Here is a 24,069-nt window from a genome sequence, read left to right on the forward strand (position 1 = left end):
TTTCTAGTGGGGCCTTGCTCAGAGAGCAGTGTTGCCAAAAAGCGGGTAATTACCCGAAAAGCGGGTAATTTAGTTACCTGGGGGTAATGCTGCGGGTAATGGCAAATAGGCGGGTAAAAAGCGGGTAAATGACAACTGATCAAATATTATTTGTTTTTCGTATTATTACTTTTATATTTCACTAAACTAAAAATATTTCCCTGTGTTTTTTTTTTAATTAAAGTAATTTCATAGACTTTTTATTGTTTTACACTACTTCTCTTAACCTTCATCAGTTTGGTTCAGTTCTCACTCAGTCACTAGTAGGCTTGTAGGCTACAGCGTTCAGTCGGTCGGTTCGGTTCAGTTTCAGTTTCAGTCAGTACGGTTGTTTGTAGTCTTTTCTTTTGGATTGGAGTGGAAAAACTTTTGGTTGCCTGGCCTTCCTTAATTTAATGTCTGATACCATAGATAAAACAAAGTCCCTTAGGCTGATACCATGGTGGAAGGAAAATACCGTATGTACTATAGTTCGGCCGCTTAGAAAGCGACCTCCTCCAGCATTGGTTTAGCATTAGCGCGCAGGTCGTTTTCTAAGCGGCCGAACTATATAGTCTAGTCTCTAGTCTACTTCTAAAGAGGATGAAAAACATAAAACAGGGGAATAATAATATTGATTGGTTATAATAACTATATTTTCTCCCTAAAACTAATAAAAAATTAAATTTTTAACAGTACTTTCTCATTTACTAAATAATTATATCACATAGGCTATCATAAAAAAAACCAAATCATTGTAGGCCTAAGTAACTTAATGTAATTATTTTTTTAAGGTCAGTAAGATTGAAAATTTCATTATGAAGGTTAATTACAAGTCTCAAGTCCTATATTTAGTTCTTTACATCTTAATTTGTGGGATTACTCAAAACTAATTTATCAGGATTTGTATTCGTTACTTTTAGAGACAGGCAAGAGTGTTAAAAGGGAATTTTTGGTTTGTTGAGGGTAATTTTGAGAAAAAGCGGGTAATTCTTTGCTCTGGAGGGGGTAATTGGGCCATTTTGGATTGGCAACACTGTCAGAGAGAGATAACCAAACCAGGAAGCAGGAAGGAAGGATTGAAGGAAACAGTTTTGTTGTTGGTTCGTTCTTACTTACTTACTACTGTTACTGTTACTGTGGTAAGTAACAGTGTAACAGTAACGGTATTTTATTGTTGTGTTAGCTCTGTAGTGAAGTAACAAACAACTACTAACAACAGACATCGAGACATCCACACCACGACCACAATATTCATCATCACAACTAACTGTTACTGGACTTTGATATTGAGTGGAACTTGTGGAGTGGAATTGGAATTTGGTTTGTTTTGAGTGATAAGTTAGTTCTCCATAAAATTAAACCTTAATATTTTGTTGTTAGGTTTTGGTGTATCATTATTACAATGTTCGGTCATTTTTACATTAGGTAACTTAGGCTTAGAGTTGTGTGAAAGTGGTACATATAAATATTTAATATCATAGTCATAGAAGGTTAATGTAACCTTGTCGTGCTGCCATTTTCTGGAAGGCATAAACTTAAAATTTACTGCTTAACTTAGGCCTAGGTCTAAGTTACCTAGTCATAATTCTGGCTAGTTTAAAGGTGGGGTTAGTTTACCATTGCGTATTGCTTATTGCCAAGTCAATTTGTCCCAACCTTACCTTATAGCCTAGCCTAGTCTTAATATTATGTAAACATGAAGGGTCTGTATTTTTAGATAGCCTATTGAGTAAGTCAGGCCTAGGTCTGGGTTAGGTCTATCAGAAACACAGAGGATAGGCCTTCGCGTCCGGCAGTGACGTCACTGGGTTGTTGGGCCTGGAACATCTACACTGTAGGCCTACCACAACGATACAATGTAGCCTACACCCATCGGTGTTCGAGGTGTATTGGATAGAGTGCTCGGCTGATATGCAGGAGGTTCCTGGTTCAAATCCCATCGGTAACTTAAACTTTTTGTAAAATATTTTGCTTTGAATGCCATTTCTTCTTAACTGTAACTTAACTTACGCGTATCCTCTGCGTAGAGTAAAAGTTTTATCTGGCAATATGTTTACACCATATGTCATGATGGGAGTGACTTAAGTTACTTTTCTAACAGTTCTAATACTAGACTAGGTAGGCTAACTTATCTTACCATAATTACCATCCTCTTGACCGTTGACCATTTCTGGATAGGTCGCGTCAGTAATGATACAAATATCATAAAACTTACAAATAAAAAATACTTCAACATATAATTATTATTAATTAGCTTGAGTGTCAGGCGGCATAAAAAATATTACAAAAAACTAACTGGGCTTTGTAGTAATCATCCAAGGAATAAAAGCTCTGTTGGCAACACCACGACTTTAACTTCTTTTTGAACAGTTTCGGATCCAGGTTCTTAATGTTCTCAGGCAGTCTATTAAACATCTTACAAGCCAGTAGTGGGAAACTGTCCTTCACTTTAGAAGTGCGGCATCTGGGAATAGAGATCAGGTTGTTGTTTCTCAGATTGTGACCGTGAAGTTGCCCTCTTATTTGAAAATCAGCTAAATTCCTTTTTACGTAGAGGAGGGAGCTCAACACATAGTTCCTATAGACTGTCAGGATGCCAAGCTCTTGAAATAAAGGTTTGCAGTGTTGGAGAATTAGTGATGAGTGAGTGAGTCAGTCAGTCAGTCAGTCAGTCAGTCAGTTAGTGAGGGCTTTGCCTTTAGATATATTTAGATATATATATATATGTGTCCATCCGCACGATATCTTGAGTAATTTTTGTCCGATTTTGATAAAATTTGGTTTGAAGGTGTAAGGCGGGATAAACTTGAATGAGTTCACGAAACAGCATGAACGGCCCATGGCAACGGGGGGTTTTATGGGGTAAAAATGGGGTTTTCTAATTTTGTTACCGTACCCTTAAAACACAAAATTTATCAATTTTTCTCCAGACCTTTTTAAAGAGCTTAAAAAAACAAATAATTTAGTATAAAGTGTTTATGTTGTGAACTTTGGTTTGGTAAGGCAGAGGCACATGATAAGTTATCATGTTATTTACTTAATGAAAGTAAGGCATCACAAAATGAACAAAAATTTTGAAAAAACTGAAATGGCATCTTTTGGTTACAGGTAACTTAAGGCTACAGAAACTAAGTTACTAAACTACTGAATCTCAACAACTAGGCCTACTGAATTAATTTATACCAATATTCAGCAGCCTAGTGTGTTACAATTGAGAAGTGGATAGCCTTGAGGATGGAAAGACCAGAGAGACCCTCTCGACATAAGTCTAATCCTAACCGTTTTCCCATTCGTCCCTCATTCAGCTCTGACTCGGAATCAGGTAAGTGGAGCTATGTTTTTTCAACTGTTCTTGTGGGTCGACTAAGTGAGCACAGTAGGCCTATTTATATTTTAACTAAGTTTGAGCTATTGTAATTTTAATAGCCTACAGTAGCCTATTTTCTTTGTTGGTAAAACCATAGATAAAACATAGGCCTACTATACTCCCTTAACTTAGTAGATCCGTCATCCTTATTGAACAGCTGAAGCCAATTTTATTGTTAGTCCTGTACGTCCAACTGTAGAGTTCTTGTTTTGTTTACAATTTGTTTCTTGTTATTTCAGTAATTCAAAACCTCATTTAACCAACTAAAATGATATAATCATAAACAATAACTGGTCTCCTAGTTATATAACCAAAGTAAAGCACACATCTTGAAAATAACCCTAAAATAATAGAAACAAAATTTCCTCTACCCCAGCGATCAGTGTAAACGTACATGAACTAGACACGAAAAACAAGCTTCAAAATTTACAATGGGATGAGGAGTCTACTTGTGTTGTGTTGCTTAGTCTATGATAAAACATAAGCTGGCCTACTAGATTATTACTCAAAACAAACAAAGGCATAATTTAAAAGTTACAACAGATGATGGCTGTGTTATTCTTGTTAAATTATAACACCATGCTATTTGATAAATGTTGTACAATCCTGCAACTTAGGTTAGGTTCAATAAAATAAGACTTTACATATGCCGGTAACTGTTTAGTTGGTAAATTAAGTAAATCAAATAATACTGCTAACATCTCGTGGATTTGTCTGTTTCAGAAACTAACGACAATGAAGTTCCTATACAAATAACTTTTACAAATATTTATCAGTCGGAATCAACGAATGGTAATGCAGGACCCTCAACTTCATCTGGTAGCCAATCCGGTCCAGCTGGAAATGTGGCTCCGACTGAGAACTCTATTGGCAGTTTACGTAAGTAGGCCTACATTTGAACCTCGATAACAAGGCCCTAGAAAGTCACATTGATAACACGAGTCATATTCAAATACCTTTGACTTTATATTGGGCTATCCTTAATCAAAAGTTATTGCAAACCTCGATTAAAAGTCTATCTTGACAACAAGTCTATTTTGACAATCCAAGAAAATTTGCTATCAAAGATCTACTCTAGGCCTATTATGATGATCAAGCATGTAGCTACATTGTTGACAGTTAATAAAAAAAAGTTGTCATAAAATAACAATGTGGTTAGTTGAAAATTTTAATGAGAAAGTTTGTTTTGGTAGCTCTGTTTTGTTTATGTTTAAACATCTGTATTGATGTTGTGACCATACACCGTTCACAAAATTAGGCGGTTTTAGAAGAAATTTATCCCTCTACTTAAAATGATACAGCTGAGATTGTAAAAACACCAATCAGCTGTGCCTTATATAACATAAGGAAAAAAGTATGAATGAATGCAATTTGTTTATTTTTTTCAGGCAAAGTTTGGGCCACATGGCCCTTTCTTACACTTAACCTGACATTCATAAATGTATAGAAATAATAATGCAATGGGATTACTCAATCTAACTAAACATAAACATATTTAACAATATAAGTACATTTTCTCAGAAAAGAAGAAAAGACATGCCAATTTTAACAAAAAAAACTAAAATAAAACTCATTTACATACTCTGGCATACACGCATTAGCAAACGCGCAAAGAAACAGTAGGTCTAGGACACGCCAGCCGAGACCATCTGCTCAAAGTAGAGCTTCTTCAGTGCCGCCACAAACTGGGAACGTTTTTCAAGTATCTTAATGTGCATGGGTGTATAAAAGTAGTGGGGAAGTTCCCCTCAAACCGCCCAAAGTCTGTGAACGGAGTAAAACTTTGGCAAAAAACTAATAGGCCCCCCTAATCCCATTCTTTGATATAAATATTCTGGTCGACTTCGGTCAAGAGCAAGATAAATCTACATATGCGATGCTTAATTAACTATCTAGGGTGTACTATCAGTCATTTTAGTGCAGTAGAGAAGTACTTACATTCAATTATATTCCTTTCCAATAAATTAGCTTGGGTGTTTGAGAAACCAATTCATATAGCCTATAGGCCTGCCAACACTCTATGTAGACGTTTATAAATTTATAGGTTAAGTATTTTTCACATGAAAAACCAACAACTTTAACCAATGGATGTATTTACAAATTTGCTATACATTGTATGTATGTTTGTACGGCTTTAATTTTTATTCACTTTGCAGGAGCAACACCCCCAGTGACTCCTCTGCGTGTGACTCTGTCACCAATATCGCGCCCATCGCCAGAGGGGGAGGGTCCCTCCACACAGTCAACACAGGACGTGGTACGGCGTAAACGATCTGCCACATCGTCTGCTGCCTCCGTCATCTTCGACAGCGTTGACACACTCATCTCTTCCAACAGCTCGATGAGTGTGCAAATAACCGACAGTGAGTAATCTGTTACCAATTCATTATTAGGCCAACACTTAAAAAATATTTTTTAAATTTCTTCTTGATTAGCATTGTATGTGTTATTAAATTTACGGAAAGTAAATAAAAGAAACATCTTATGACACTAAAAACATATATTTCATTTATACTGTTGTTACTCACAAGGAAGACAGTAAATATTAAAATACCCCCGTCGCAGCAAACCTGCATACTAAGCGAATTTCCATTTACCCGGCTTGATTTCTACTAAAATATTCCCTATAAATTTTCAGATTTATTTCCTATTTAAATAACATTAATTTTAGTGAGTAGTTAGGTTTGCTGCTACGGGGAAGATGTTGAGGTGTGTTTTTTCAATTGAAATATTGATAGCTTAGTATGAAATAAGCCAAATTGCCAAATTTGATTAAAATATATCCATAAACAAGCAAACTAGAACAGTTTATTATTCTCCATAAGAATAACATGGGAATTTTAAATTTACAATTTTTTAAATTTTTTTGTAGTCAATGAACATTCAAAAAAACTTCAATATACTAAATTATTTGTTTTTTTAAGCTCTTCAAAATGGTCTAGAGAGAAATTTAGAAATTTAAAGTTATTAGGGACAAAAATGAGAAAACCCCATTTTTACCCCATAAAACCCCCCATAAACCCCTGATCCCATGGTCCGATTATGCTGGTTCGCGAACTCGTTCGAATAAATGTAGGTTTACACGTTTGTACCAAATTTCATCAAAATCGGATCAATTTTGCTCGAGTTATCGCGCTAACGGACACATATATAAATATATATATATATATATATGAATTTGAACGGATGGTGTTTTTGGCCTCTGGGGACCTCAAAACGAAAAAGTAAATCGGTCCCGGGTCTAGGTCTTACCATGAGACCTACGGTAATAGCTTATTCCCTATATGGGAAATTCGCTAAAAGATGGTAAGTGGTGATCAATTATGATTGGACACTCCAATCATCATCAGACTCAATATGCGAATATCTAGGCGAATCAACATTTGCCTATTGGATCCTCCATAGTTTGGTAAGACTTACACTGACTGATGAGTAAAGTGAATCCTAACTGTGTACCTGTAGCTCATCCCCCTTGTTACTGTTTATAAGCCTTACTAATTTTTCTCAACAGTTAAACTTTTTAGTGAGAATTTCTTTTCTTAATTTTACGGTATCAATTTTTATGTTTGGAAATGTAAATGTTGCTTTTGTCATCAGACCGAAGCAGCACATCGCCTGAGCGGTTTCCTCCCGGAGAGTACTTGATCCGACCCAAGAGTTTCTGCAACATGAGGGACATCTGGCAAACCAACGCTATCAGGCCTTCCTCTTCCTCCTACAAGTTGAAGAGGTTCAATATCCCCAACGATTCAAACCCCACCATATCTAACAGAGGTGAGAGGGATGCAGATTTATTGAATTATTGACAATTTATAAACAGAAAAAGCCTACTAATTTACATAGGCTAGTATTGTAAAATCTTGATTACCTATATAACCACTAGGTATCTGGTAAAGTCACATTATCTGGGGTAAAGTCTGCACTGGAAGGAGATCAAGGTCTACCTTTATTTTATAATAGTCTAAATCTGGTACAGTATTCTCCTAGATATCCAGTAAGCTTTTATTAAATTTGACCTACATACGTACACATGTCCTTGGTTATTATTGTCTTAAATAGTTACTTACTTGAGGAAAAAGCCTCCGACTCGCCAAGTTTAGATAGAAATGTGCCTACAATCCCTTGATACAAAAAACTAATAACCTGATTTTGCCTAAATGAAGATCTATTTTAGACTCTGCCGCTGCGCCTCCGCCCCCAGTAGTGTCCTCCAGCTTTAGTCTGCAAGATGCAGTACTTCCGAACACACCGGAAACTACTCACAGCTCCTTCTACTCCTCTCGGTTTGTTTAATTTATTTGTTTACATTTATTCCTCGCTTCAAGTTAATTTTTGGTTTATGTTATTCTAGGGATTATTGTAGAAATCTTACATCACAATAACTAAAAACAAGTTTTCATAACGTTTTGGGATCTTGAGTAGGCTATTATGTTGTCCTCAGGAGATGAAGTACCTAACACACAAGCTAATAGGCTACTAGAGAATCATAAAAGATCAACTGTAAAAAGTAAAATATCTAGTAATAAAAAAAAACCAGTGAATGTAGGTAACAATAATTTTAAGTAGAGGGCAGGCGAACACATAGGACTTGGTTCGCACCAGATGGTATAATAACTTGCTAATATGCTTGTTTACATATTTTATTATTTTTGCTACAATGCTTGCCTCAATCAAAGCTGTGTTCATTTCCTCTCAATTTGTACAAATAGTTGTTTTTTTGTATTGTATTGTATTTGGCGGCTACCAAATAATTATCACGATTTTTCAAATTCATAAAACAAAATGGTGGCCATTTAAAATTTTTGTAAAATCACTGGTTTTTGAGTTATTTAAGAAAGAAAATTTTAAATGGCCGCCATTTTGTTTTACGAATTTGAAAAATCTTCATAATTTTTTTGTAGCTTTGTCTAGTTGTCATAAATGTTTGTGCAAAGTTTCCATTTCGTATGTTTAACGGTTCTTTAGAAAAAAAATAATAACTGAAAAAACAAAATGGCAGCTGTGTGAGTAACTAAGGACTTCCGGACAATTTGAATATGATATTTAGGTACGTTTCTTACCCTGGATCAATGCCCTAAAATATTAGTAGAGAGTTCCGGGACACTCTGTATATATATATGTGTCCATCCGCACGATAACTTGAGTAATTTTTTTCCGATTTTGATAAAATTTGGTTTGAAGGTGTAAGGCGGGATAAACTTGAATGAGTTCGCGAACCAGCATGATCGGACTATGGGAACGGGGGTTTATGGGGGGTTTTATGGGGTAAAAATAGGGTTTTCCCATTTTTGACCCTAAAAACACAAAATTTCACAGTTTATTTTTAAACCATTTTGTAGAGCTTAAAAAACAAATAATTTAGTATATTGAAGCGTTATTATGCGCCTAATTGTTACGAAGAAAATTCAAAAAAATTTTAATTTTAAAATTCCCATGTTATTCTTATGGAGGATAAGTCAACTGTTGTAGTTTGCTTGTTTATGAACATATTTTGATCAAATTTGGAAAGTACATTAATTTCTTATTAAACCACAGTACCTTTTAACATTTTACATTAAAAAAAACTTTTTTACCCTCCCTGTTGCAGCAAACCTAAGTACTCATTAAACTAATTCTGTTTAAATAGGGAATAAATGTGATATTTTTAAGGAGACATTTTAGTTTAAATCCAATTAGGCAAATAGAAATTCGCTAAGTCTGTATGTTTGCTGCGGCGGGGGTATTTACTAATTCTGATAGAAAATATCTGCAATTGCTCCTTAATTGCTACATTGTTAAATTATAATTGGAGTTTTTCAGAAATAAAACTCAAAATAACTCATGTATTGAAATTATTGTTATTTAATAGTTTGAAATAGTAATAAAAAATAAAAAAAAAACTTGAAATTTGGTAATAAAAAATAACGAGGTATTTTGACAAACTAAATAACAATTTATACAAAACAATCTGTAATTCAATTTTTAGTGTTTGGAAGTGGAAACTTCATCTAACGTTTTCAACAAACCTAACCGTATATATTATTGGATAGACATCAACATAAAGTTATTTTTTAAGCAAAAAAATTCTATTCACCCTAATATTTACACACTGTCCTCACTGAGCTAGGAAAGGAATATAACTGGAGGTAGCACTGACACTTCAATTTGGTACCAACTGGGGGAATCTGCTCATTGGCTCATGGCTTTATGTGTGTACTCGCTATCCCCTAGTTTAGTTATACAAAGACAATGTACTTCAGCCCCCATTATAAAAGCTGGTCAACATATTGCAATTCTTTCACTCTGTGCTGCCTCCATTTGTATCTCTGGTTCAGTTATTGTCCTGTAATTTCAGAACCAACGCTCCACAATACATTCCTACACGTAACAGCCAGTCGTCAACCAACAGTTCTTCTATCCTGAGACAGTTTGATGAAATGTGTTCAACTGGCACAACTCCTGTAAGTATTCTACCCAACATGTGTAGTTTAAAGAGTAAACAGTAGGTAAGCTGAGGTACTGAAGGTGTGATTTAACAAGCATTTTACAGGTATGTTCTTCTAGTTTTTTGATTTTATACCACTTCAATGACTGCAAAAGCAGTATGAACATTACTTGCTCATTCAATATTTTCTTTCAGTGTTAACTCAGCAGAGTGTCCAGTCGTCCTGGAATTCGGGAATTGAACCAAAATGTTCATAAAAGTGAAAAAAATCTTTGAATTTGGTAAAGAACCAGGAAATTTAAATGTTTGAATAATCATAGAAAAATCTGCCCGAAGTAGCCAATTTTTTTGGTTTTGGGATGGTTACAAGTCACCATTGCGGGAAACTATAGCATTTAGCAGACATTGCTGCGATCGCAAGAAATATCACAGGGTTTGCCACAATAATGGGCAATCATCACTGATATTAATCGGATAACCGGATATCATCGTGAATTTTGCTGTGATTGCAAAGATGATCTCAGATTTGGCCGTGATCGCAAAAAAAAATCCAGAATTTGTTACTATTTTGGTATTCTATCACAGTTATGCAGCAATGAAGAGAAATAATCTAAGGAGTTGAGATGATCATTGTGAAGATAAACGGATGTTGTCGCAATCGAAAGACATTATAGGCGTAACGTGTGTTACCGTGATCTAGAGAAATTATCACCGATTTTGCCACGATTGCAAGTATTGACCATGGATTGTGAAAACTCACCACGGGTGTTGCCTTGGTTGTGGCAAATTATATTATCATATCACACTTATTTCTGCATTCGTGGGAAATAACCAGAGGTGTTTGCCGCGATTACCTAAATTCACCACACAGTTTCTGAATCGCCGGATATCATCAAGGATGTTGCCGCGATTGCTGGAAATCCTCACAAATTTTGCCTTGATCGAAAAATAAGATCACCGATATTGCTGCTATCTTAAAAAATTAATAAATCATCACAGAATTAATTCACCAAAGGGTTTTGAATTGTACTTGCAGGTGTAAATAAAGAAGTAAGTTTTGCGTATTTGATCGTCAAGCTTTGCCCTGGAAATTTTGAACCTGGAAAACCTAGAATTGTCCTTTAATTTTATTTTGATGGAACGTTGGACACCCTGCTTAGCTAGACCAACCACGGTACCTTAATGGTAGCATCTTATAAGCTTAAGCCTAACCCTTGCACTCTCTTCACTGCAATCACCATTGGATTGCTCATGTGACCTTGCAACGATATTTGACTGTCTATAGATAGAACAACTAAAAACTATTTAACTTTGCAGTTGCTTGTCAACATAGACTTCTCCTTTGCATGTAATATGTGGGACAAAGGAAGTGGTTACCTGGTTCAATTCCTACACTTACAGTAGTCGCAGCTAGTCTGGGCGCGCGGACCCTTGTGTACTAGCCGTGCTGAGAGTAACGACTCGCTCACCCCCACAGCCTCGCTGAACAACCCCAGAGAGCCGTGTGGGCCAGATGTTTTTGGAAATGAGCAATAAACACTCCCCTCTACGCCCCCCGCCCTAGCGCGGCCGCGCGCCCAGACTAGCTGCGACTACTGTACTTAGATGCTTATCTTCTGTTTTTTTTATCAATTTTATCTAGTACACATTAAAACAAATCTATTAGACTGAGTGTAATGAAAATTAATGCAATTTATGATCTGTTTTAGCCCAGAAGAAGGAAATATGTTAGGTAAGCTTGTTTAATATTTCATTTAAGTTGTGTTTCAATTTTGGTTTGTTGTATTAATAATATACCACAATTTTTATGTGTGTTCCATTAATGTAGATTAGTATTGGTAAAAACTCTTTAGTTAAAAAAACTCAAGTTAGGCCTAGTTACAAAATTATACAATTAATCCCATTTATTGACACAAGGTTAGCTTAAAGGCCTTTTCACACCAGCGTCCAACACGTTTGGTACGTTTTTGTTTAAACTAAATGCTTCCCATGCTATCAAATGAGACCGTTCACACCGCACGTCCAGGACGTTCTGGACGTCTGAGACGGCTTTCAGTGCATTCCTCGGGGAGCTATTTTTCTCAAACATCCATGGCCTAGTGCATACGCTGTGAACACTTAAAACCACGCGCTCCGCTCCCACGTCATGATTTTGGTACTTGTGTTTGACAATACTTCTTCAAACTGATCTGAGAGGTTATTTGCAAGAAAGGGTTATATGGTCATAATGTTTGCCTTAGTAAAAAAGTATTTACTATTTACATTACATTTAATCTGGAGTTAATCGAAAATATGTTCTAAATCTATCTAAGTTATATCCAGCTGGAGCATGGATCACGCATCAAATTACGGTTTTCTCCAAAACTCTTCCGTTTGCATTAATGTGATGAATCCATTTATTTCTTTTTTGTTAACAAGTGTAATAATACTAAGTCATCACTATCACTATCACTCAGTTCGATCATCCATGGAACAGTAAACACGGTTCCACACTAAGGAACCTGCGGAAAAGATATCCTTGCACCGGTAAAATAAATACAGCAAGTGAGGTTACGTTTGGTACGTTGCTGGGCGGTGTGGAAAGACCGCGTACTGGACGTTCTGGACGTTTGGGACGTACAGTACGCCGGTGTAACTTCAATTCAATAAATATCTTTATTTCAAAGTTGTTTTAACCCAAATATTACTCATATGTTATTTGTTTTTATGTACATTGTACAATAAATAGTGTCAAAATAATTACAATAAAAATAGTGTCAAAATAGTTCAACAGGATAAAAAACAGCAAAACATGAGTAATGGTTATAAAAACAACAAATACATTTTACAAATCTAGTAAGATAATTTCAACTATCATAGCAACTGAGGGAGGTAAAAAAATCGTCAAAACAATAAATTGCTAAATTTATTAAAAACTCTTTCAATATTTTTTTTAGGGATGGACGGGATTGAATTTTTAGTTCGGGACGGGACGGGACGGGATTTTTATTTCCTTCCCGATTTTCGGGACGGGACGGGACGGGATTTTTTTCTGTGCATAAAAAGAAAGTACTGTATTGCAGTTACCAAAAAAGACATACTAAATCAATTTTTACCATTTGTGGCACTGATCTATATAAACCAAAAAATGGGTAACAATTTACAGGTACCTATAGTACCTTTTGACTCGCGGGTCACGGGGTGATCGTCTGTATGACTCACGGTCACGGCGCGATCGTCGTCATGACTCGCGATCACGGCGCGATCGTCGGTATGACTCGCGGTCACGGCGCGATCGTCGGTATGACTCCGCGGTCACGGCGCGATCGTCGTCATGACTCGCGGTCATGGCGCGATCGTCGTCATGACTCGCGGTCACGGCGCGATCGTCGGTATGACTCGCGGTCACGGTGCGATCGTCGGTATGACTCCGCGGTCACGGGGTTATCGTCGGTAAGACTCACGGTCACGGCGCGATCGTCGGTATGACTCGCGATCACGGCCCGATCGTCAGCATGACTCCGCGGTCACGGCGCGATTGTCGTCATGACTCGCGGTCACGGCGCGATCGTCGTCATGACTCGCTGTCACGGCGCGATCGTCGGTATGACTCGTGGTCACGGTGCGATCGTCGGTATGACTCCGCGGTCACGGGGTTATCATCGGTATGACTCACGGTCACGGCGCGATCGTCGGTATGACTCGCGATCACGGCTCGATCGTCAGCATGACTCCGCGGTCACGGCGCGATTGTCGTCATGACTCGCGGTCACGGCGCGATCGTCGTCATGACTCGCTGTCACGGCGCGATCGTCGGTATGACTCGTGGTCACGGTGCGATCGTCGGTATGACTCCGCGGTCACGGGGTTATCATCGGTATGACTCACGGTCACGGCGCGATCGTCGGTATGACTCGCGATCACGGCTCGATCGTCAGCATGACTCCGCGGTCACGGCGCGATCGTCGTCATGACTCGCGGTCACGGCGCGATCGTCGTCATGACTCGCGGTCACGGCGCGATCGTCGGTATGACTCGCGGTCACGGTGCGATCGTCGGTATGACTCCGCGGTCACGGGGTTATCGTCGGTAAGACTCACGGTCACGGCGCGATCGTCGGTATGACTCGCGATCACGGCTCGATCGTCAGCATGACTCCGCGGTCACGGCGCGATCGTCGTCATGACTCGCGGTCACGGCGCGATCGTCGGTATGACTCGCGATCACGGCTCGATCTTCAGCATGACTCCGCGGTCACGGCGCGATTGTCGTCATGACTCGCGGTCACGGCGCGATCGTCGTCATGACTCGCTGTCACGGCGCGATCGTCGGTATGACTCGTGGTCACGGTGCGATCGTCGGTATGACTCCGCGGTCACGGGGTTATCATCGGTATGACTCACGGTCACGGCGCGATCGTCGGTATGACTCGCGATCACGGCTCGATCGTCAGCATGACTCCGCGGTCACGGCGCGATTGTCGTCATTACTCGCGGTCACGGCGCGATCGTCGTCATGACTCGCTGTCACGGCGCGATCGTCGGTATGACTCGTGGTCACGGTGCGATCGTCGGTATGACTCCGCGGTCACGGGGTTATCATCGGTATGACTCACGGTCACGGCGCGATCGTCGGTATGACTCGCGATCACGGCTCGATCGTCAGCATGACTCCGCGGTCACGGCGCGATCGTCGTCATGACTCGCGGTCACGGCGCGATCGTCGTCATGACTCGCGGTCACGGCGCGATCGTCGGTATGACTCGCGGTCACGGTGCGATCGTCGGTATGACTCCGCGGTCACGGGGTTATCGTCGGTAAGACTCACGGTCACGGCGCGATCGTCGGTATGACTCGCGATCACGGCTCGATCGTCAGCATGACTCCGCGGTCACGGCGCGATCGTCGTCATGACTCGCGGTCACGGCGCGATCGTCGGTATGACTCGCGGTCACGGCGCGATCGCCGGTAGGACTCCGCGGTCACGGCGCGATCGTCGGTATGACTTCGTCTCCTGCGTTCGCGGACCTATCGCTCGCAATAACGGCGTTATCGGCACTCGCGAAGCGGAAAAATCGCCGACGATCGGACCAAATCCCGTCCCGAAAAATTCCCAAGTCAAATGTAATCCCGTCCCGATAATCGGGAATATTTTTTTCCCGAAAAATTCCCGAAATTTCGGGACCCGTCCATCCCTAATTTTTTTAAAATTTGTTTGGATCTGTTTCTTTTTTAATATTTTTTGGAATAAATTTAAAAAATCTATTACCTGCATAGGATGATTTCTTTTCAAAAAATTTAGTCCTGTGTGGTTGTACATTTTCGTTCTTATTTCTTAAATTATAAGAATGGGATTTTTCTTTTGGTTCCGAATATACTTCTTGTTTTTTTGCAATTATTATTGATTCATATATATACTGCCCGTAAACAGTTAAGATTTTTAGATCCTTAAAATGCTCTTTAGCTGACTCATCACGCTGCAGCTTAAGCATGATTCTAACCGCTCTTTTTTGCTCCTTTAAAATGCTATCTAGATTACATATTTTTGTTGAGCCGTAGAGTGCTATGCCAAACGTGATATGTAATGCACATGTGCAAAATATATATTTTTTAAAGTTTTTAAATCACAGTAAAAAGACATACTTGATAAAGCATGAATTCCGGAATTAATTTTACTTAAAATTTCTGGACATGTTTATCCCAATTCAAGTGCTGATCTAGTGTTAAACCCAAAAAATTTGTACTAATTTATTCATCAATATTTTGTAAGTTATAGCTTATTGTTGTTGCTCCTTCTGTCTATTTTGTTTTGGCTTAAAATTTATAAATTTAGTTTTTTTGTAAATTCATCATCAAGTTGTGGTTATTAAGACAATTTCCAATACTTTCCAATTCTACATAAGCGAACATTTCTGTTTGCTCTATTGAGTTGGATGATATTACCAAATTCGAGTCATCAGCATACAGACATAGTGTTGAATTTTTATTATATATTAAAGAATCTTTCATTCCACATAGATAGCACAAAAAAAGCAGGGGCCCTAATATTGAGCCTTGTGGCACCCCGAAAACTATTGGCTTATAAGTTGAGCATGATTTAATAATTATATTGTAATTTGTCAAGTGAGTTATTTCTACGTATTGAGATCTTTCAGTGAGATATGACGTAAATCAATTAAGAGTTTGTTTTGCTACTCCTAGTCTTTGAAGTTTTTCAAGTAGAGTAGAATGCCTAACACTGTCGAATGTCATAGATAGGTCCATAAAAATACCAGTTGTACATTTCCCTTGTCAACCGACTCAATTACAGTTTCAATAAAAGATACAGCAGCACTCACAACCGATCTTCCATTCCGAAATCCATGCTGATTATCATATAAAAGATTAAATTGTTCTAAAAATTTGGAAAATTGAATGTATACTGCTTTTTCATACATCTTAGAGATATCAGGGAGCACAGATATTGGTCGATAGTTTGATACATTTTTCAATCTAAAAAGGCTACTAACAATCTTAAAAAGTCCTTTAACACTTAAAGTGCCCTTGACATGTTTGAACATGAAAATTGCATTTATTTCAATGTTAAGCAATGGCGGGAATTCCCGTCATCAGCACCCAACGTGTTAAACACGTAATCTTGCCATTATTGTATGAAAGCAATAATATAAGTGTACTTTTCAACAGATTTCTGGAGGTACCAAGGTACTCAGATGGTCCTGCCAATGAAACAGCTTCCCTGATACAACCATCTTCATTGCCCTCATCATCTATATCTGCCAGGTAAATCAACCGTCAGTTTTACATTTAGGTATTTTGTTTTAGTTATATTTTTACTGGTGTAAAATTGTGTAATTTATCATATTTCGTCTTATTAAAACTGCTGTTGCATCAGATCAAAATCTCAATGTGTCAATTGCTTTAACAGAGACTACGTTTTTCAGCAGTGACTTTATTATTTGACTCAATGGGATTTTGACCCTCTGAGACTGCAAACATTGTAGTTTTTGACTTTATGGTGCAAGTATAAATTATAACATGCCCCTTTGAGTTATAGAGAGTGTACAAACTATATTAATAACTTTTTTAACATTAGGGATTATAAAAGGCACTTGATCATTGAACCAAGAAACAATGAAACCTTGTGTAAGAAGTGCTGTAACTGCTTTTTAAAGCATTACCTACTTTTCACAACTGACCAAATCGTTGTGTATAGTAACAAGTTCCATAATGGCTGTGAAATATAATATTTGGCATTTGTTTCAGTGTTAGAAATACTCCGTCTCTTGACGATTATTGTGATCTGGTCGGAAACTTCTTGTTTAACTACCCATCATCCTCACAGTCTAGTGAAAACCCAAGGTAAGACAAATACCAGAAAAGGTATTGAATAAATAGGAGACTGCAGGGGATGAGTTTGATTCTAATAAGAAATTTGTGTTGGTAAATTTGAGTAGATGAAGGGTGATATTTTATCTGGTCTGTTCAACATATTTAAAAACATGAGATAGTGATACGTAATAAATGAACTAGGCCAATGAAAAAAAATAAAAATTTAAATGCCAGCAACACAAGTTTATGAAGCTTATGGAATAAGGAGGATAGCAGCTAGCTTATTTTGTCCCCTGGGTGTTCTTTTCCCCAGTCCCTCAGGGGACGAAATATTATGTGCACAGTGTCTCTTCTGTATGTTTTATGGCCTACCTACACTTTTTCAAGGCAAGCCAGCTGCTATCCTCCTCATTCTACGATTCAAAATCCTGGCCTAGAGAGCCTTTCCTTGAACAAAACTCATCAAGCATATAGTTTACAATTTCACTACCTTTCAACCCCCCCCCCCCCAAAGTTCATACTGTATAGGTTTAAAATTATATGGTTACCAATATAAAAGCAGTGCTAGCTTTAGTAAACATAAATTTGGTGTAACATACATTTATCACAATGTTGTCATGAATATGTTCCATGATTGTAACACCATCGTTATCACCGAAGAATTGTTAAATGTAATGTGCAGATCTCCGCCAGTCACTGTGCCGCTGGAGCGAAGCTCTTTGTTGGACCAGCAAAGTAGTAGCACAGCTGACATCATAGATCGTCACGCTCACTCCATCATCAGCGAGATCAACTCTTACTTGGACCCTGTAGAACCTGGTGTGTATATTACATTGATATTTATTCATTTCCAACGTGGTTAACTACCACAATGTACACAGTTACTTAACTATACCACATTTATGTCTCACATTGTGTCGTAAGAATAGTACAAGGCTGTTTTCAATGATTGTAAAAGACACAAAATCTTTCTTGAAAGTTTTCTAGTATAACGGCTTGCAGAGCAAATGTTGGGTTGTGGGTTTATGTTTGGGGTGTTGATGTTAAAGATTGACAGATTGAAAGATTGCTTTCCTCGGATTCATTCCATGCTTATGCCTCTGAGACCCATGTAGATACAGGAATGCAAAGTTTAAAAGATGCTTCCAATCTCATGACAAAATCTTAAATTGTCTACTTATGAGAATTCTTGAACTTGTAGAATCCCTGATAAACAGTAGGCTGTAGTATTCAGATTTCCCATAAAGAAAAGGTTTTATTAAACTATAGGCATGAGGGAGTGTAACTCCTAAACATAAGTGGGAACAGGTCAGTCATAAGACTGTCTGCAATTGAATGACAAAGAATTGTCCCTTATGTCCTTTACCAGGTGGGTTAGCTCTTTCCCATAACCTAGATTAAATGCTATTAGGTGGGATAATTTATTAACATATTTTTTTTTCAGGAGAGCCGATGGAACAGTCCAATGACGACGTGATTGTTGTGGAGACCCCAGAGCGCCCCGCACTGCCGGACAGTCCTGACATTGTACCTTCCAGCCGCAGCCCCTCCCCCTCCCCTCTCCCCCTTCCCACCAGGGCATCACCCCTCCAACCTACCAGTGCTGCCATCCCTCCAGCGCCTCGGGTGGACAAGCCGCAGTAAGTTACTGTCAGATTACTTGTACGTAAGGTTTTAGCAAATAATTAAGAGATGGAGTTTAGCTAGTTCAACTGAGAAAATCAGAGCCCAGGTGCTCATTAGTACAGGAAAATAGGTCACACAAATAACACTTGACATTTTGTTTTTGTCACATTTGTGAACCTTGTGTCGTGTACAGGTCTAGTGGTAGCAGTGAGGTGCCCATGACACTGCCAGAACTAAACCAATCACTGGTAGCTCTGTTGGAATGTCCAGTGTGTCTAGACCACGCTACTCCTCCCATCTACCAGTGTATGAAAGGCCACATCTTGTGTCAGAACTGTCATCCTCGTCTCACGTTGTGTCCCATGTGTCGATCACGTCTGCCAGGCGACCGCAATAGTGTAATGGAGAAGGTTGGTGAATACTATTCTGATAAATTTAGCCTTACAAATGTCCAATGAAAAATATTAATATCCACAAAAATCTGTAAAACTTCCTATTTGGCAATGTCATATTCTATCAGTTAGACATCTAGAAAAACAGTTTTATTTTGTCCAAACATGTTTGGCAAGTGTATTAGATGATACACTACACTATGTAATATGTCACTCCTAGTTTTAGAAGAAAATAAATACACATAGTTTTTTTACACCAATAAACTTAAAAAAAGAGGACCTATTTTTGAAACGCTTAAGTAAGTAAGTAAACTTTTGCAAGATTTTTCTGCATTCTTGACTGTTAAAATGCTAAGAAAAAAGATAACTTAAAAATACTGAACTTAAAACTTTAATTAGGGCCTTTGAATTTAAACATCACCCAATAATTATTTGCCAAGGCACTGTCTTTAATACTATCAGCTGATTGTGAAACGATCAACCATCTGTTTAGTGACTAGAGTAAACTTGTCTTTATGTTGCTATCAAACTAGCTCAGAACTTTCTGAATTAGGCCTATTTAAAAAAAATCTGCAATTTAAGTGTTTTTCTGGACATACTTTATGGTAAGCTATTGATTAATTTTACTCCTGTTTACACATTAGATTTTTCAATTACTTGTTAGTTAATTGATTATAACTGAGTTTAAGACCAGTTTGAATCATTCAGTTAAGCTGTAAATTCCATTGGTGACACATTTCCAACCAATAAAATCTTTTTAGGGCAAAACCTTAGATGAATTCTTTGAAGGCTAGAATATGAAATAATATTTATTCTCCCTACCATTTTATCATACTTAAATACCGTATGTTTAGTCGAAGAGCCTCAGCCTATGATAAAACAGTGTAGAGTAAAATATAATAACAATTTAATAACTCTGAAAATTTCAAATTTGTTAAAAATCTGATTTACTACCTACTTGATATTGTTTGTCAAATGTATAGCAGTAAGTCCTTTGTTTATATACCTTGATTTTATTTACCGTTATTTCCTGTAGGTAAATAAAATAATAAAACTGTTTATAAAAAAAAAAAAAAACTAAAAACACAAGCCTAACAATTACACTTGATCAAAAATGTTTCCCAAAATAGACTGCAAGTCTGTGCTTGCAGTCTTCTGTTCCTACGTTTTTCAACTATTTTAAAACCACACTATTATATTTCAAATGTGATTTTTCAGGTGGCAGAGAAACTGATGTACCCTTGCAAGAACACGGTGACCGGCTGCACAATGATGTTGAAACTCAATGACAAACAGGCGCATGAAGACGGCTGCGGGTTCCGCCACTACGCCTGCATTGTGGACGCCTGCAGCTGGAAAGGCTACAAGCCTGAACTGGTGGTTCACCTGCAGAGTAGCCATCCGGACAAACTGATCACAGGCGCTACTCAGGTGCGTTAACATATTACTATAAAATTAAATAATAAAGCACTTTTTTCTAAATTAAAAATACAAATTACAAATTTGTACCACACAGGGAATGTGCCTACGCTCTCTTGGTTGTCTGCTGGGTTAGCACGCCTAATACTAAGTCTAACATAACAGTTCTTAACTTTTACTTTCTCCCCCTATACCATAGTATATGGAGAAAGTATTGTTTTCGTCAAAATTTTCGAGTTTGAGTTTTGAGTGGATATATTTGTTTTGGGTCCCCCTGGACCCAAAAAAGTGGTTTTCGAAGTGATGTCTGTGTGTGTGTGTGTGTGTGTGTGTGTGTGTGTCTGTGTGTCTGGATGTGTACAGAGCTAGAGACAACACCTGTGGTCCGATTTCGATGAAATTTGGTATGTAGGTTCTAATTTATGGTATCTCCAGGCGTTTTTTTCATTTTTTCGAAATTTTGATTTTTAATGGGGATTTTCCCATAAAAACCCATAAAAAATCGGAAAAATCGGATTTTCTCAAAAATGGCCCGAACGATTTTGATAAAAATTTAGTATGTTGTAGCCCTTTAAATTCTGAATACAATGGTACAAATCCCATATCTGTAAAAATTACGGTTCAAAAGTTATGGTCAAATATGTTATTTTCCCATAAAAAACCCATAAAATAACGACAAATAGGATTTTAGAAAAAAATACGGGTTTGATTTAACATAGTATGTTATAGTCCTTACAATTTTGATAGTTTTTTTAAATTTTTTTAGAAATTTTTATTTTTAATAGGGATTTTCCCATAAAACCCCATAAAAAAACGGAAAAATAGGATTTTCCCAAAAATGGCCCGAACAATTTTGATAAAAATGTTGTCTGTCATAGTCCTTTATATTCTGAACAAAATGGTACAAATATAATTTCTGTAAAAATTTTGGTTCAAAAGTTATTGTAAATTATGTCATTTTTCCAAAAAACCCCCTTTAAATAACAGAAAAATCGGATTTTCCCAAAAACGGCCAGAACAATTTTGATCAAAATTTAACATGTTATATACCTTTAAGTTCTGAACAAAATTGTACAAATCCCATTTCCGTATATTTACTCTCACCGCTTACACATGATAAAGGTTGTTGACAAACTTATGGGAGAAAGTATGTGTCAGAATGCTGATACCGTTTATTTACGTTTACAATGCACCTTTGCAGGAGCTTCTTGTACCCATCAGTGGCATCATCGGAGGTTCAGGTTTTGTCGTCCACGATTGGATTCAATCCGCTCACAATGAAGTGTTTCATGTGGTGTTCAATGTTGATACCTTCAAAAGGATTATGAAAGGGTAAGTTCCATCCGACCATATTTATTTGACCACATGTCTGTGAATTTTAAAATATAAACTATAGTTTAAATTTGAGAAAGAACTATGAGCTTGTTCATTTTGTCAGGAGAAGTAGAATATTTTGAAATCTTTGAAAGGTTTGAAACTGAACCAATTTATTTTAAATGTTTTCATGCCATTTTTTAATGCCAGAATAGACTATTAAACCTCAAGTGGCTAATGTGCCCTGCCAATGTCATATAAATGTGGATTTTATTGGCTTTGTTAAATCTTAATCAAAAACTAACAACAACAAATAATTCACGGATTTTAAGTTTTTTTTTATCAGATAAACATCACTGACTTTCTTCAAGTGGCTAAGTGATCTGTGAGCTTGAAATGACAAAGTCACACCTTGATAGTATGACCTTGAAATAATGAGGCTAATTCTATGTCTCTACATATCGTATTTGGTGAAGATATCTTGTACAAAATGTAGTCTTTTCTTAACATCAATAATCTCTTTACCAATAAACAACATTAAGAAATAACACCTCAACAATTAACGATAAGAAACAATTTATCATTTCAGTTGCGTGGTCTACGTTGGCTCTAGAGAGAAGGCAGACAAGTTCGAGTACCTTTTCCAACTGAAACAGAGAGTGAGTCCGTTCCGTAAGTTGTCTTACAGTCGTACGACTCACGTGGACACACTCAAGCAAGGTCAACCATTGTGTTTACGAGATGACTTCAGCATCAACATAGACATGGCTCAACTTTACCGACCTTCTGATTGTTGCCACCAGATCATTCCGATCTTCATCACCATCACCCAACTTGAGTAAAATAGGACTTTTCCTAAGTGCACAGTGGTATGTGACCAAAGTGTTCTCTTTGTAAAATGTTTAGTTTTATAAGTGCACATTGAAGTATTCCAAAATGAGAATAAAGTGTTCTCTTTCATTAAGATCAGTTTTATTCAGGTTTAAGTGAATGTGTTCAGGATTTCTATTGTGTGGTTTCCTTCAGGATAAAACCATATTCAACTGTTTTTTATATGTTTGATTTTTTTATATGATTACTTGTGTATTGACTAGTCTTGTATTGAGTTTTGCAATTTTGTTTCGTTACAAAATATCTTTGTTTTTTTCCAAGATCCTATAGGCCTAATTTTCCGAACCAAGGCCTAAAATTGAATTTTTCCAGTTTAGACCTTTTTAGTTAGGTAGTGTTTGTAGTTTTACTTTTTATTTATTTGTAAAATGAGTCGGTGAGAATAACAATTGGTATTACTCATTACTGTCATATTTTGGAAAAGAAATCGTTTTATACTCAAATAATATTGAAGCTACTACGTTGAAAATCCCTTACACAAAAAGGGGATGAAAACTTATTTACTTTACTTTCAGTGTAAAATATATTTTTAGCTGGTCCTTGAATATATTTTGCCAAAATCATAAATTGAAAACAATGGCTTTCCTTTTTTTAAATTTCACTGGCTCATACTTGTGGAAATGTGTTAATCCTTCCGCAGACACATTGTATTTTTAAGTGTTCATAACACAGTTTTGGTTTGGTTTTGAATATTAGCATATTTAGCGATGGCATAAACTATCATATGTTACTGTATTTTCATTAAATACTTTTTTATTCTGTGTTACAATTTTGTGTTTTGATTCTTACCCCTCTATCGAAAGATATTTCTGGATGTAATGTGTTACTAACAAAATTTTTTTCCTAAATAAGATAGTATTCAAAATTATTTGTCAAAATATTAGAAACTCGCTATTTTGGCTCGTTAAAGCCGAATAAGGCCTTATCGGTAGTGTATTTGTATGTATAAGAGAGGTACGTCTAAATTAGCTCTTATTTTGAGGTAGGAAAAAATACCTCTAAGGCTAAGAGTTTTCAATAGGTAGGCCTACTGGTAACTTACCATTTTTCTCATTTCACCCAATCTCAATTGATAGCTCACAAACTGAGGCAAATGAATTCCGCCAAAAGTGGCCAAAATAAAAGGCTTAGTTTCTGGATAAGTACTGCTTAAATAGCATCCCCTTGCAATACCATATCCAACTATCTAAGAAAAGAAAAACTAATAGAAAAAAATTCTACTTTAATAGGTAGGTTTATAAACTATACTTTTCTTTAGTATAAAAAAAAAAAAAAAACTAGATACCACTGGTATCTTCAATGGGATGC

The 24,069-nt window shown here is 37.2% G+C and overlaps 1 protein-coding gene across 1 annotated transcript; it reads left to right on the top strand.

Annotated features, from left to right (window-relative positions):
* The first annotated feature begins 1,231 nt into the window (after positions 1-1,231).
* LOC128985857 (uncharacterized) lies at positions 1,232-23,530 on the top strand. Its single transcript, XM_054405802.1, has 16 exons — positions 1,232-1,341; positions 3,130-3,343; positions 4,112-4,267; positions 5,545-5,751; positions 6,986-7,162; positions 7,563-7,671; positions 9,723-9,828; positions 11,522-11,544; positions 16,475-16,570; positions 17,054-17,149; positions 17,802-17,938; positions 18,564-18,759; positions 18,939-19,155; positions 20,356-20,568; positions 21,758-21,888; positions 22,460-23,530. Exons 2-16 carry the CDS (start codon positions 3,256-3,258, stop codon positions 22,710-22,712), a joined length of 2,205 nt encoding a protein of 734 aa, XP_054261777.1. The 5' UTR covers positions 1,232-1,341; positions 3,130-3,255; the 3' UTR covers positions 22,713-23,530.
* Positions 23,531-24,069: the final 539 nt, after the last annotated feature.

This window comes from Macrosteles quadrilineatus, unplaced genomic scaffold, assembly GCF_028750875.1.
Source record: "Macrosteles quadrilineatus isolate MER2022 unplaced genomic scaffold, UCM_ALF_1.0 Scaffold_2__2_contigs__length_208266976, whole genome shotgun sequence".
NCBI lineage: Eukaryota > Metazoa > Arthropoda > Insecta > Hemiptera > Cicadellidae > Macrosteles > Macrosteles quadrilineatus.

Bases quoted from the DNA above. Each gene is read 5' to 3' on its own strand.
- LOC128985857 (XM_054405802.1), top strand. From the start codon at position 3,256: ATGGAAAGACCAGAGAGACCCTCTCGACATAAGTCTAATCCTAACCGT. The intron at 7,672-9,722 runs GTTTGTTTAATT...CTGTAATTTCAG, and splicing joins AGCTCCTTCTACTCCTCTCG to AACCAACGCTCCACAATACA. The intron at 19,156-20,355 runs GTTGGTGAATAC...GTGATTTTTCAG, and splicing joins GCAATAGTGTAATGGAGAAG to GTGGCAGAGAAACTGATGTA.